At 40.9% G+C, this 15,634-nt stretch overlaps 1 protein-coding gene across 6 annotated transcripts in view; it reads right to left on the reverse strand.

Moving 5' to 3' along the window:
* The window catches only part of LDB2 (LIM domain binding 2), a 334,412-nt gene that overhangs the window by 46,282 nt on the left and 272,496 nt on the right, over positions 1–15,634 (reverse strand). For all 6 annotated transcript variants that reach the window (XM_054581963.1, XM_054581960.1, XM_054581961.1 and 3 more), the window contains exons 4-5: positions 14,677–14,799; positions 11,942–12,025 (exon numbers count right to left, since the gene is read on the reverse strand). In XM_054581963.1, coding sequence (XP_054437938.1) covers positions 11,942–12,025; positions 14,677–14,799 — 207 coding nt within the window. The remainder of the gene's footprint in view (positions 1–11,941; positions 12,026–14,676; positions 14,800–15,634) is intronic.

A 15,634-nucleotide genomic window follows, 5' to 3' on the forward strand; every position in this document is an offset into this window, starting at 1 on the left:
TACTATGTGAAAGAAATATCTGCACTTGCATGTTCTTACCAATATTATTTACAATTGCCAAGACATGGAAACAACCTAAGCATCCATAGATGAATAAAATGAATTAATATTCGTATATATAGGTATATATAAAATCAGCCATAAAAAAGAAAATTCTGCCATTTGCAACAAAATGAATGGATCTTGAGGGCATTGTGAAATAAGTCAGAGAAAGATTAGTACTGTGTGACCTCACTATTCTGGGGAATCTAAGGGAAACACAGCACATCAAACTCATAGAAAAAGAGGCCTGGTGTGTGGCAACCAGAGGCAGGGATTGGGTGGGTCTGGGGGTGGGGTGGGGTGGTAAGTGAAGGTCATCAAGAGGTACAAACTTCCAGTTATAAGATCAATAAGTACTGGGGATATAATGTCCAACATGATGACTATAATTGACACTGAGGGATAATATACATGAAAGTTGTTAGGAGAGTAAATTATTAGTTATTACCAAAAAAATATTACTCCTTTATTTTGTAGCTGTGTGAGATGATGGATGTCAACTGAACTTATTGAGGTAATCATTTCATTATATATGTAAGTCAAAGCGTTATGCTGTACACTTTAAACTTGTGTAGTGCTATATATCAACTATAGTTCAATGAAACTTAAAAGAAAAAATTTGAAGAATTGTTTAAATATACCAGTTACCTAAAATGAATGAAGAGAATTTATCAGGAAGCTCCTTCCCACAAAAAAACCCCCAGGCCTGGATGGTTTCAAGAGGAGTTAATAAAGGTAGTTTCATAGAGGAACTCTAAAGAACATTTAAAAGGCAAGTAACTTCAGTGCCATTCAAATTATTCTGATAAAAGAAAGAAGAGAAATGTTTCCAAAATGTTTCTAAAGCCAGGATACCAATAAGACTCAACACTGACAAAGACATCATAAAAAGAATTTCAGCTGAATTTTTCCTTTGAATATTGTTGCAAAAATGATAAATAAATATGAGCAAATGGAATCTGTGCCCCAGTAAAAGGAGGAAACCTACTAAACAAGTGGGATTTGTCCAGAAATGAAGTGATACTTGGTTATCAAATCTATCAAGATGAAACTTTGCCCAGTGTTTATAGTCAAGGAATCAGCCTGGGTTCAATCTCAGCTCTGCCACTTACTGGTTGTCTGATTTTGTTCAAGTTGCTTAACTTCCAGTGAATGTGAGTTTTCTTAAATTGGGAGTGAAAATACTAATAACACTAGAACTTGAGTTCTAGATTGGGAAAGGACTAAATGAGTTGATACATATAAAGAATTTAGACTATGAAGATACAAATAACATTGAATTCTAGATTGGGAAAGGATTAAATGAGTTGATATATGTAAAGAATTTAGACTATGAAAATACTAATAACATTGAGTTCTAGATTGGGAAAGGGTTAAATGAGCTGATACCTATAAGGAACTTAGACTATTTCCTCTAATATCAATTGCACCAAATAAGCATTAGTTATTCTTATTATTATGCTTAATCATAATAATAAAAAGCAAACAATAATACCATCTTCTTGGACACTGGAAATACATTGGGTAGAATTCAATATCCATTTTTTTACTTCTAAATAGCTCTTAATAAAGTAAGAATAGATTGATGTTACCTTAACATGAGAATAATCATAAGCCATCATCCTGCTTAATGACAAATCTAGAAGCATTCCCATTAAGGTCTGACACAAGAAAAAGATGTTAACTATCCTCACTATTATTTAACACTTTTATGATGGTACTAGCTGATATAATTAGACAAAAGAAAAAAAATAAAATATAAAATTGGAAAAGATTTGGTCGAACCATCATTATTTGTAAATGATAAAACTTAGCTGGAACACCTAAGAAGATACGTAAAAAAAAAAAAAAGCTGTTATATATATTAAAGAGAGTCTTAAGGTGACTGGGAGTAAAATTGATATACAGAAATCAATAACTTTAATAAATACAAACAAAAACAACTAAACTATTAAGTGGAAGACAAGACCTTATTTATGACTATAAACCAAAAATAGTTTATCTAGATGTAAAGTGGTCAAGAAATGGAAAATATATACCTATCTATGAATTGAAAACCACACACACATGCACATATAATATATACATACATACATATGTACATAGAAAAACTTTCAAAATATTACCACAGGGCACAAAAAAAACTCAATATTGGAGAGGCTATCCAAGATTCTGGATAGCGAGACCAAGCATCAAATGCCCCAGATGCAAATTTACAAATTTAAAATTCCAATGGGATATTAATAAGGTCGTTTTTAAGTTAGATGATCTAATTCTAAAGTTGAGATAAAAAATAAACAAAATTTTAAAATCCTAAAAAAATGAACAATGATATGATACCAATTCTACTAGATATTAAAGTATATTATAAAGCAATAGGAAACTTTAAAGTGCGGTATTAAATAAAGACTATAAAGACAAATTAATGGAACAAGAATTGGAGTCCAAACACAGATTCAAATACTGAAGGCAATTTATAGAATATTCTAAAGCAGTATTTCAAATAAGCGAGAATAATATGAATTAATTAATAAATAGTATTTGAACAACTGGGTAATTAACTAAATTCATCATACTTTACCCCCCCAATTTCCATGTGGGTCAATTATTTAAACATTTACTAATTCCCCACATTTTAAAAGTGGCATTAAAAAAGCATAGAATAATATATTTTTCTTAATATTAGTTCAGAAAGGACTAATACTAAATATGAAACATAAAATAGAAGACAGAAAGGAAATATTGTTTCATTTAACACTCACAAAACCAAAAACAAAATATATTTAATAGATAAAGAAACAGAGTTAAAAAGAAAACCACAAACTTCAAATTTCAATTATATCACAACAAAGTATGTGCTTCTTTAAAATATAAAGCCTTACATATCTATGAGAAAAGAACAACAACCCAATAGAAAAGTGAGTAAATTATATGAACAAATAATTCACAAGACAGGAAATACAAATATCTTTTAAGTATATGAGAAGATAATAAATCTGTCTTGTAATAAGAGAAATGCATATTACAATAAAAATGAGATACCATATTTTACTTATAATACTGGAAAATAGAAAAATTTGATAACCTTCAGTTGTTGGAAAGTGTGGAAAATAGTCAATTTATATATTGCTTGGGAAACTGAAACTTGGTACAGCTGTTATGTTGAATAGCTTCAGGATATCCACCAAAATTACAATGTACATGTCTTTTGACTTGGAAATTTTATTTCCAGGATTTTCTCCTACAAATTTAGTTTTTGCTCCTGTGCAAAATCAAATAGGAAAACATATTTGCACATGTCGTTAATAGGAGAAAAAGATTAGACACAGCCTAAATGTCCATCCATAAGTCACTGGTAAAATGTTATGGAATGTGACTAAAGCAAAGTGTCCACGATGACCTGTGGCACTCTGAACTGGAAAGGGGTCACCCCATCCCTACCTTATTCCACAAAGCTTGGTAAATAGGCAAGAAGAGAAGAAGAAATTAGCTGGCTTCTTGGGAGACTTCCAGTCTTACGCTATGGTAGCATAGGAAAATTATAAAGTCAGAGGCAGCATGTGTGAGATTTCTATGAGCCCAGAAACCTTTCCTATCAATTAGGGAATTTTCTCATTAGAGACCAGAGTAGACTCAGGGATACAGTAGGTGTTCAGTAAACATTTGTAGTCTGAAAGGACCCAGAGGAGACCCAGTTATACAGTAGGTGCTCAGTAAATGCTTGTGGATTGAATGGATGTGAATGGATACTACAAACAGCACACCAAAACAAAAAGAAAACCAGACCCCTCCGACAGTACTGATGGGTAGGGAGCCTGGGTCTAGCCTCCGGCCAGCTGTACAGCCTCTTGGCTTCAGTTTCCTCATTTCTGGCGTAGGACTTATTAACACTTTATTTTTGGTATTTGTTAATATTTCTATTTTGTATTTTTTTTCCAGAATGCTTAAATAGAAGTCCTTAGGAGTCATTCTTAACTTCCTTTGTTTTACTGATGAGGAATATTTATCAAATACAGTTAATGACATCCTTTACCTCACAGACAATGCTGTTCGTGAATTGCAAAGAAGAACATCAAATCCTTGGATGAAAAATGCTACAGGCACTGAGTCTATCTATGATGTCAAGGATGGTTAAGAGCCTTCATATAAGCACACTCAAGTGTTCTAAGGCAATACCTAAATTTTGGTAAATTAAATTTTGTAAATGGTTGGCTCTTTAGAATTTCCAACTTTTCAAGGAGCGCATCTCAGGTTGAGTAGACTTAAAATAATGGACTCTGTTCACCGGCTATAAGAGAAAAGGGACAAGATTCCGGCTTTCAAAACATTTAAACTCCAATTGCAGGCATGAGAGGCAGGGAAATAGATGCATAAACTAGGATTATGCAAGAGAATTCAAGTGATGAAAATGCTACAGAGGAAATAAGACAGGTACTGAGGCGTGACAGAAGTTGCCGGCATGGTGAGATCATTTGACATAGGCTGCCCAGGATAGACCTCTTGCAATTGGAGGTGTGTCTTGAAGCCTGAATAATAGTGACCAGCCATGCAAAAATCTGGCCAGAATACTCCAGATAAGGGAGATGATGATGATGATGATGATGATGATGGTCTGGAATTCTGGAAAAGTCTGAGATAAACAGGGGCGTGAGTCTCTGTGGGATGAGGCCAGTCATTGTGCTTGAGGGTTTGGTGTTCTCCATCCATTGCATCTGTTGACAATTGCCTGCTGACAATTTTGCAAAACAGCTTTGTCATGACAATGGAAATGACTTTGAAGGTGGCTCAAGTTTAAACATGTAAGAATTCATGCCTCCCACCCAGCTCTTGTTAGGAGGTGACATTTTTGCAGCATGACAAAGTGGCAGTGTGGCATCAGACCAACATGGGATCCAGTCTCAGCCTGGCAATTTGCTCGTGAATGACGCCCCGTGAGTCCCAGGACTTTTATGAGCCTCGGTTTCCTCTTCCGTAAAAACGAGGTCATTAGCACCTCCCTCTCAAACTTATGAGGATGAACTAAAACCAAGTTAGCATCTCAACTATCGTAGGCATTCAACAATGCCAGTGCACTGCTCTCCCTTCTTTGGGAGGTGTTTGGTGAACAGTTTAAACTTTACTTGTTTTCTCTTAATTATGGTGCATGTTTATAGTCATTCCAAGCTCATTATGCAGATCAAGACCAGAGACTTTAACCTCATCTGCCTCCTGCTTGTCAGATATTTGTTATTTACCGACTATACTCCTTGGATCAGCTATGGACAGATATGAGGCCATGCAACCTGCTCACAGTCACTATCTTCAAAGAGTCTGAGTTTGATCTGGGCAATAGGATGGTGCCTGTGCACTGTTAGGGAGCAGCCAGATGCCGGACGCAGAGAAGGCTCCGGAGCCTCATAACCAAGCAGTAGCACGGACTGGTCCAGCTCCCTCTTTCGGGATACTTCCCTGCTTATGATCTAAAACTAGATTAAATTGAATCCAAACTTTCCATTTTTTTATACCATTCTAGACAATTAGAAAGGCTATTTCTCAGGAGGATGAACTCTGGGCTCCATCTTATACTTAACTTTGCAATCCCTCAGCTTTTTGTCTCCTCAGACCACCAATTTCCCACCTTACCATTTCCCTCGGACTTCAGTGTCTCGTTAAAGAACAATTTCGTTCTCTTTCTGTACCATCGGAGTTTGGGAAATTACTTTCTTTAATCCTGGCCCCATTGGTAGTTTTCAGGTTAAGAATTTTAGAAGCCTCTGTGGCTGTGAAATTGTTTTCAGTTAGAATTGCTCTGTTAAAATACTGTTTTTGTTCGTTTGTATGTATGTATACGTATTTTCTTTAACATCCTGATAGGCATTCTCTTCGGCTCGACTTTTAGAAACCACTGTTTCTCAGACACTGTTGTGTCTGTAAGCTGGAGTTATGTCACTTCTTTAAGCGTTTACTGCTTTAATTCCCTTAGCACCTCATCATATGTACCACTTTTCCATTTCCAAATGCAATTAAAAGTCCCCTTGGAGAGCTCGGAGTCTTAATCATTCTGCATGTGGCGCATTCCCACGGCTGGGAAGGCCTTTCTGGGCCTCCTCTGAGGTGAACGCTCTCTCTGAGCAGGAGGAGAAAGGGTAAACCAATCAGAAGGAGGTGCCACAGCTTTGTCTCCGAGGCCAGGCCCTCACTCTGAAATCCCCTCTCCCCGTGTGGAGCTGCTCCACGTGGCCAGCTCTTACCCACAGCAGCAGAGCGTGGAGCAGGCTTGGGGCGCAAGCCAGACCTGAGCCCGGGTCTAGACCCGAGACCTGCTGCCCCAAACTAGCTTGGTGACCCGAGGCAGTGACAAGCTTTGATCTGTCAAAAAGGGATAAGAATACCTTCCTCATCCTTTTATTGAGAACATGTAGAATTTCTTCAGTACCTAACGGTAATAGGATGGTACTTGTGACCCTCCGTGGTCCCTGGATACCCAGGAACTTAGCTCTGCGTCAAGTTCACGCCACAGTGCCCCTCCAGTGCCCACTATCCTTCTCTGCCTGAGCATTTAGGCGGGAAAAGGGGTTGCTCTGCAATCCCCTCTCATGCAGAAGGCCACAGAAAATCTCCTGGCTGGCCGGCCAGCCTTACAAAGACAGAAAACGGACAGCTCGGCCGGATTCCAAACACTGCCTCCAGCCATGCCCATTCTCCCAGAGGCCCCTTCATGTCCCACTGTTGGGGGTCACTTTCCAAAGCTAATCACCCAGATCTTCGGGGCGCTGGGCTATCCTCTTTGGCTCTCAGTGGAAGCTACATGCAGGCACCAATCTTCCTTAAAGTGTAATGACGACAACAGCAATACTCTTTCTTCGCTGAGGAAATTAAAGGTACAGGATCAAAAACCATTACTGTGGGACTTAAATGCTTTCAAGCTCAAGAGATGCTGCTGCTTATTTGAAGAGTTAGACTTGTTCAACAAAAACAACAACAACAACAAAAAGCTTACAGATAGTATGGAAAACAGCCAGTGATAGTGATTCTAAATTAATATTGGGAAAGATGCCAAGTATACAGACACGTCCCAGGCTCCTTCCTGCTACCCTCCTTGGCAGACATCATTAATCATTGACTTCTCTTTTTTCTGATCTATCATATGGCTTCAGAGTCTCAGTGACGACTTCAAGGCCATGACCAATGTATAGGAGATGACAAACGAGAGGAGACTGACGTGGCTTCTTGGTGCCGTAATTTAAATGTGCTCTTCACATGCACAGTCGCGGTAACTTTTCACCTGGGATGCACTTACCAGGATTCACAACGTGCATAATCCTTCACATGTGAAGAAACCTGGGGTGCCGAGTAATTAAGGCAATTGATCAGTATTACATGAGAAGTTGCCAAAGTGAGCACTGAACCCCGATTTGCTCTTAGACGGCACAGGAGGGGGCTAGTATTCTGTACGCTCCTTCTCTGTGCCAGGCTTTTTTCAATTCTGATTCCTCTCATCTCACAAATTCTGCCAACCCGTGGAATTATTCTTCCTCATTTTCAGATAAGGAAAGGGGAGTTTGGAGAAAGGAAGCAACGTGCTCAAGGCCCATGTCAGTAGTAAGGGGGTTTGGATTTGAACCCACATTTCTCTGAATCTACAGCACGTTCTTTTCACGCATGGCCCCATAGCTCAGCCTCCTGTGTGCAGAGAATACCAGCTGGGTGGAGCAGGGCATGGCAAAGGTGCTCAGAGGAAGGGTATTAATGGCAGCAGCAACTGCAACATTACTACTTCAGAGCTCGACATTTAGAGAAAAGAGGGCACAAACACTGCCATAGCACCCCGTGGGAATATTGTGCAGCTATTAGAAATGGTTACTAGGATGCCTATGTAGAAACATGCCAAAGTGTTTACCAAATCACATTAAGAAAATGTATGTATACTGATTACATTTCTGCGGACACTATGCATATGCATGGAGAAAGAGGAAGAGGAAACACAAAGAAAGTGTATTTTGGCTGGTATACAGGTTTCAGAGTCACATTAAACATAATGTATAAAAAAAGTTTATGTATCTCATCATCAAAAAATATGGCCAAAGAAAATAAAAATAATCACCCATTAAACAATTTGTACTTCTACTGCATTCTTTTTTGTTTTGTTTTGGGTTTTGGTCTCATTCAAAATTTAGTTTTCCATTTACCAAACTTCATCCACTGGCCATCCATTCAAGAGGTGTTTGCTGGTGCTTATTGTGATTTAGACCTTGAAATATGAGGTCATCCATCTGTCTTCAGGTTGCTCTGGGTCAAGTGCTGGAGGCAGACGAGCGGGGTGCCAGTTCTTATGAAGGATCTACCAAGAACTAAGCGTGGGACCTGGAGCACTGGGAGCGGCCGCTGCCCCGCTGAGAGTCAGAGCTTCTCCAAGGAGGTGACGGATGAAGGGTCCTGAAGGATGCGAAGGGAGTGGCCTGGAAACACTAGGTGGGCAGAGACGGGGAGGAACAGTGTTCCAGGCAGTGAGTCACTGGGCCGAGGCAACAGACATGACAAATTTGGGGAGCTGAGAAGGGTTTGGTGGCTCTAGGATGATGTGTGAGATGGAGAAGGGATGGGGGGAGGCTGGGAAGCAGCTGAAGCCGGATCAGAGAGACAACCTTGAGTGTCAAGGAAAGAAGGCCTGGTGAAGTGGAGTTCCAGATTCTGCTCAGCCACGACCTGCCAAGTGGTGTACAGCTGCTCCGAGGAGTTGCTGGCGGGAGGGATGGCTTCTATCCTGACCCTCTTCCTGAGACCTGTGGGCCCTTCCCTGGGCTCTCACAGGCCCTGCACACCCCTCCCCACCAGTGCACCTGCCTGGAGCTGGAGCTGACCACAGCCCACTGGCCTCAGCCACCAGCCTGTTAGTGCTGTCTTGGGAAGGAGGCCACATCTTTACGACAATGATGGACCATACCTGTCATGCTGCCAGAAAAATAGAGTGGGCTCAACCAAAGTGTCCTGATCAATCAATAGATGAAGAAGTGATTGAGTGAGTGAACAAAGGAAGAAATGAAGGTGTAAAGCAAACAGCTGCTGTATCAGGAGGCATGAGCTAAGAGTATTAGGTGGACTCAGGAGGAGAGGGGAGAACTGGGTACCATGCTGCCATAAGTGGTTCCAGTATGAAGAAATTGATAGGTACATGGTGGATGCTTGATAACATAGGACAACAATCACTAATGGGGCATTTTATGTCCCTCAACCCTGTGCTGTGCCATTTGCATGAATTGTCTCACTTAATTCTCATGCTAAACTAGGGTATAGATATTACTTTTGGCAAAGTGGATTAAGGACTCAACGACGGATGCTGACTCTCCCATCCAGGCAAGAAAAGACATGATCCAATTCCTATCAATATCATCATTCCACATTCATACTTGAAAGGCACAGAGTTTTGCCATGAAGCACCTGGATTCTAGAGCCAGACTACCCAAGTTCAAGTCTCGCTTCTACCACTTGGTGAATGACATAAAGCTGGGCAACTGGCTTCGATTATTCCCACCCTTTGCACCTGCTTCTCTTATGGGAATGGTGTTAGTGCACATGGGCCATTGTGAAGACTAGTTAAGTCAGAACAGGTATGTCTAGCATGGCACAGTGTGCAGTAAGCACTGCATTAAATGGTGGTCTTGGAAACGCTCTTGTATGTTGCCCAACCCATAACTGGTTTCCTTGTATCATTGTCAGGAGAGGGGCTGGTATCTCTTCATCCCTGTGCAGGTACGGTCTCCTTAGTCTTCCTAAGTGAGAACCAGAGAACTGCAGGGCCTGGGGACCAGGTGGACCTTACTGACCCCAGGGGGAAGGTCACCATTTTACTGATGATGGTAAGAGGAGCTGAGGGAGGAAGGAAATTCAGCATTTATTCATCTGTGGTAAAAGCAGCTAAAAGATATAATAAAGAATCTAAGATCTCACCGGTGGGTTAGCAACAAGTCTAGGATAGAAGCCAAAGTCCCAGATTCCTCTGTGGGGCAGCTAAGGACACACAGTGTGGAACTTCTTTATCTGCCCAAGAAGAGGCATCTTCAGATGGTTTAAACTCAATCTCTCAGGGTCCCTGGCAAGATGAAATGCCCAGAAGTGCAGAGCAGCCTCCTGACTGAACAAGGCCACAGACCCTCACTTCCCAGGCCTTGTTACCCACCTCCACTGTGCCCACGTCCCCAAGGGGAGCCAAGTCTAAATATAGAGTCTGCAGCTTTGGGAGAACATGGCCCCAGCTATCCTGGCTGAGAGCACTTGCCTGCTGACCCTCCATCCCCAGCAGGCTCAGGTTTGCCTCTGAGAACAAGCTGGTTTGGGTCTGTCAAAATGGCGAGGGTACTGCAATGAGATGGTGGGGCACAAGGCTGACTCTCGCTCTTGCTATGTTGGGATTTGGCTCTGGGACATCTAGGCTGAATAGTAAAGGTGTCTTCTCCCTCTACATAGGAGGAGGACCTTGTCATCCTCATATTTAATCCTTTAGAGGCTCCTGACCCAACAGCATGGCCAGCCAATTGCTCTAAGACCTGACTCCCAATCAACTCTCTCTCCTGCCTGTCCTGGCTTCTCACTTCGTGTCCAGCATCATCGAACTGCTTGGGAATTCCAACCTCTGCTCCCTGCTCCTTTTTTCCTCTGAGGGAAATGTCCTTCCTACTCTTTCCTCTGGTTTGTCTTTATTCATTCTTTCATACTCAACTCAGGCATCATCTTCTCCAGAAAGCCTTCTATGATTCTCCTGAAATGTCTCTATTTTGTACTCTGATAATTCCATCTGGAAACTTCTACTGTGATATTTACCATGTTGTATATAATGTTATTTGTTTATGAGTCTGACCCTCACAGGACTGAGTTTCTAGATGGCCAGTACCATGACTTTTGAGCCTTTAGCATTTCCTAGCACCTGGCACATGGCAATGAGTGGGGAACTTGAAAACATTTGTCCAAATCACTCTTAATTTAAAGAAAAGAAAGTCTGTCCAAACATTTCAGTATTACAACATACACGAACATGATTGTGAATACAAAACTGAATTCACTAACCTGCAGAGTACTTAAGGAAGAAGAAAGAAGAGTACAGACTTTAGGATGGTGTGAGGTGGGGGGCGGGCTCTGGAGAAGTGAACACCACCCAATGACGATAAAGGAACTCAGTGCTCAGAGGCAAAGGAATGTGGACTTTGGCCACTGCCTTCTGGGTAATTCTGGAGGACAATGCTGGCTTTATAAAGGAAACCATATCCCTTACCTCCAACATGACATGTGCAATTCCAGTAAAGACTGGCATGGTACATGTTACCCTGTTAGACCAAATACGGAGGCTATCAGTACTGTGCAGGTGGAGAAAGTTTGCCTAACACTTAATTTTTTAAAATAAAAACTCACTTTAGATCCAAACCAGAAAATTTGTTACATGTCACACAGAGGATCCCTAAGAAGCCTTAGAAATCCATGTCTGTGCCACAGCACTAGCTGGACTGTCTTCAGGGACTGTCTCTGGAGGGCACCCCGAGTCTCCTCGGGGGTGACAAGTTCCTGGGTGGAGATGCAGAAGCCATGAATTCTACATGAGCATATTAGAAACTCCAGACAACCCAAAGGGACACAGAACCCAGGCCTTTTATGACGAACATTGCTGGCCTTTGAATAATTAATTCCAAGAGTGATACAAATGTACAGAGGAAGCTCAACCCCACAGAGTCTAAGTTTGATAGTTGCTAATTAAATACCTTCCACTGCTGACCACACACACACGCAGACATAAATACACACACATATCATGGTGTAAGACATACATATTGTACTGTATTACTTCACTCTAACTCCTTGGTTCAAGAAACATACAAACCAGTAAAGGACTCTTCAAACTCACCAGGAGATACAGTTATCACATTGGTCTTACCCTGAGGTAGTTGAGGGTGAAATTCGTTAGCCCCATCCTGGTGATGTTTTTGGACAGCTGATCCAGGACCTGAGGATCTTGTGCCTAAACAGGAAAAAAAATCATATACATTTATCCCTGCAAGATGATTTCAAGAAGGTCTCAGACTGTACTACAGCTGCTGAGAAATGCAATCTTGGCCTTGTTGATTTTTCTCAGAGGGTCAGGGTGCTGGAGGTAGTTTAATCTGCATTTCAAGGCACTTGCATGTAACACTTAAGGACACTTGTGGGTCACTGGTGGGAGACCTGCGGCCAAGGAGAACCAAATGGAGTCAGGTGTGCTTTCAGACCTTGGGAGAAACAACTTCACTTGCTCTATGAGCCTCCTGTGGCTTCAGAGGAGGGTGGTAAGACCCGTCTGGACATCTCTAAGCCTCTAGCACTCATCAGAGAGGGCATGGCCTCCTTATTTGGGAGAGCCCTGCCTTTGAACGAGCCTTTGTTCCTGCAGTGATCGTATCGTTTTAACGGTGTGTAGTTGAGGACTGTATTCAAAAACTTCACAACTGCTATGGTGTGCATATATATATATGTGTGTGTGTATATATATGCATAAAATAAATATGCATATTTATATTTAAGAATTCGAACTCTCTTCGCCATTAAGCTGAGGCTAAAAATAGATGTCCTCAACAATTTTCATCCCTCAGGACCATAAGGCTAATCACTACATTTTCTAAAATATCAGCCACATTTAAAAGAGGGATAACTAACATTCCACGGGCCACCTCAAATGTTGTGTTTGGCTAGAAAAGAATGAAGTTTCTTTCTGGATATTATTTTAAGATGAATCTCTTGGGTGACGCTCTTTTTTCCTGTCTTCCTTCTTTCTTAATTGGTATGAGCAAATTGGTGCTAAACAGAGGAAGACTTAAACAATTATCCCTTTACACCATGCCTGCATTCATGAGATTGTCTAGGTTCTACTAACACTTTAATGTATGCTTTTTTGAAGAATTTCCTCACAGTGATGCAACCAATTGGTTCTGTGCATACATATATACAATAAACAAAGTGTTGGAGACAACAGAACGTATCTCTTTTCACATCGCTTTCTGGAAAGGGGGTCCTTTCTGGACAGTATTTATTGAACCTCCCTCGTGCCAAGAAGAGCTGGTTCTAGGCAGAGATGCATCAAGTAGTTGTACTCAACCTCAAGGAGCTTATATTATAGTCGGACAATAGGATATTAATAAATAAATGGAAGGATGTGGCTGCTGCTGCTACAAACCAATTGCCACACTTGCAGAAGATCTACTCAGTGCCAGGCACTGTTCTACATTCTTTAGATGCATTAACTCTTAGTCCTCAAACCAATCCTCCAAGGCAGCCTCTATTGCTCTACTGATTTTATAGACTGAAAGCACAGAGAGGTCAATGTCACTTGCCCAAAGTCTCACAGGAACAAGGATACAAATTTACATGGTCTCATTTCAGAGCCCAGGTTTATGCCCACTACCCTCTGTCTATTTTGAGGACAATAAGAGTGGCTACTCCCGACTAATTCAAGGAGAGTGAAGGATGTGACCTGGGCTTTGAAAATTGAGAAGGACTTGGGCCATGCAGGGGCAGGAGCAACGGAGCAGGAGAGGGAAGGCATGGGAGTAGCCAAAGAAGAAAGCACCAGGCCAGAGCTGAGGACAAATGCTGGGAGAGGTGGCCTGGAGTCGAAGAGCTAGGGAGCACTTGGCTTATCGGTCTAGGTTTCGGAGTCAGAACCAGCTGAGCTGAAATCTTGATTTTGCCACTTTCAGATTGAAAAACACTGGGCAACTGATTGGACTACACTGTGCCTCAGTTTCCCCACTTCTAAAACAGGAATAATGAATGATAACTCACTCTTCTATGTTACCGTGGGGATTAATTATAATATGCATAACATGTTTAGCACAAGGCCTGGCATAGAAAACACCCAACGAATGCCAACTACTGTTATTTTATTCTCTTTTGATTATATTGTATCTTAAACATCAGGCTCATTAATTCTGATTTTTCTTCCCAAGATTTTTCACAGAAACTCCCATATCCCATATGTAAGGGAAGGGACTTAATTTCAGTCAATGCCTTTTGACTTCTTCAGAGACCATCCCTGACTAGTTCCCATCAAGTCTTCCCTTTAAAACATATCTCCAGAATGGCATTGAGTCCACCCTTGCACTTAGTTGGTGTTCAATAAATTTGAAGTAATTTACATTCAATGGAAACCAAGAGAACCTCAAATATTTCAGCTCATTCCAACACTGGTTAGAAACGGTCAACTCCATTTGACACAGATCTGAGATCCGTGAGCCGCATGTCTCCTCAGATGGTTCTAATCAAAACTGCGAACTGTTTTTCTTACTTGTTTTATTTCTTTTCCCAGTTATAAATAATTGGTTTATTAGCCCAAGCAGAGCAGTGCTGTATAATGACTAAATGGAATTAAAGAAAAGTACAGTTTATTGTGGTAACCTCAATTTAGAGTTTAAAATAATAAAGTATCAAAACAAAACAAAAAGACTCAGAATTTACCACACTGGAAACAAAGGAGGAGAAAAAGGGTTGGTGGATTAAAATGGCTGCGGGTAAAACTCAACATTTGGCTTTAATTAGGTAAAGTGTGAAGACTACTGAAGTTCTTTCACAGAGAAACCGTACTTTTCCTCCTTGAATAAAATGAGGGTAACAGGAAAAAAGAGAAAGGAAATTACTTACATGCATGGCTAGAATGCTTCTTGGGACTAGCTCTCTGTATTGTCTAATGGTAAAGTGCCATGTTTTTATTCTCATGAGATCATCAAAGGTGAACTCCAAGATCAGTCTGCCTTCTGTACACACCTAGAAGCGACAAATGACACACTCATTTGTTGTGCACGTTGTGAATGCCGGCTATCTCTAAATCTCATGACAGCTACTCAACGTGGTCTCCCCGACTATCCTTGGGTGGCTCTGGATCTTGACAAAATGAGACACAAGTGGCTTATCCATGGCATACCAAGACAGGTGCAAGCCCAAGCATCAGTGGGTTCAAAAGACAGTGAAGGCTGCTTATGATCTATTTGTAACCCTGTTAGTTACAACTGGAACCGTGAGTTTCTGTTTCTTCACTTGCAAATATGCTCACAAAACCTACCTCTCAGGAAGATTATGTCCAAAATGCATGGCACAGAATGGTATCCTCCTACCAACTTTTCTTTTTCAGTTTCATGATCCTTAGATGATAGGAGCTTGAGCATTTGTTCTAATTTTAGTTGCTCCTACTTTGGGAGAAGATATTTAATTATTCATGCTGAAGTGTGAAATACTCTAAGATTATCCAACCAGAGGTTCTCAGTTCCAAGGAGAAATTCCAGAGGACAATGCTTAACCCAAGGCAGCAGGTTTCAGTTACTGACATGTGGAAATTCAAAGTCTATTTAGAGTACATTCCTTAAATCACATCATATCAGCAATGACAAATTCTGCTTGCATAAAGAGCCAGCCTTTGGGAGGTGAGGTGACAAACTTATCTAAGAAAAAAATACATATTATTAATAAAAAGGAATTTCTGAGGCTTTCTTCCTTGATAGGCTGATTAATGATAGGCAGGCTTTTTAATCTTCTTTTGATATTCAGATCATTTTTACAGTGGAGCTCCTATTCTATTTACTTTTCTTTTCACCGTTAATGACTT

The sequence above is a fragment of the Pteronotus mesoamericanus genome, unplaced genomic scaffold (genome assembly GCF_021234165.1).
Source record: "Pteronotus mesoamericanus isolate MK-2021 breed Mesoamerican mustached bat unplaced genomic scaffold, CSHL_Meso_final contig_68, whole genome shotgun sequence".
NCBI lineage: Eukaryota > Metazoa > Chordata > Mammalia > Chiroptera > Mormoopidae > Pteronotus > Pteronotus mesoamericanus.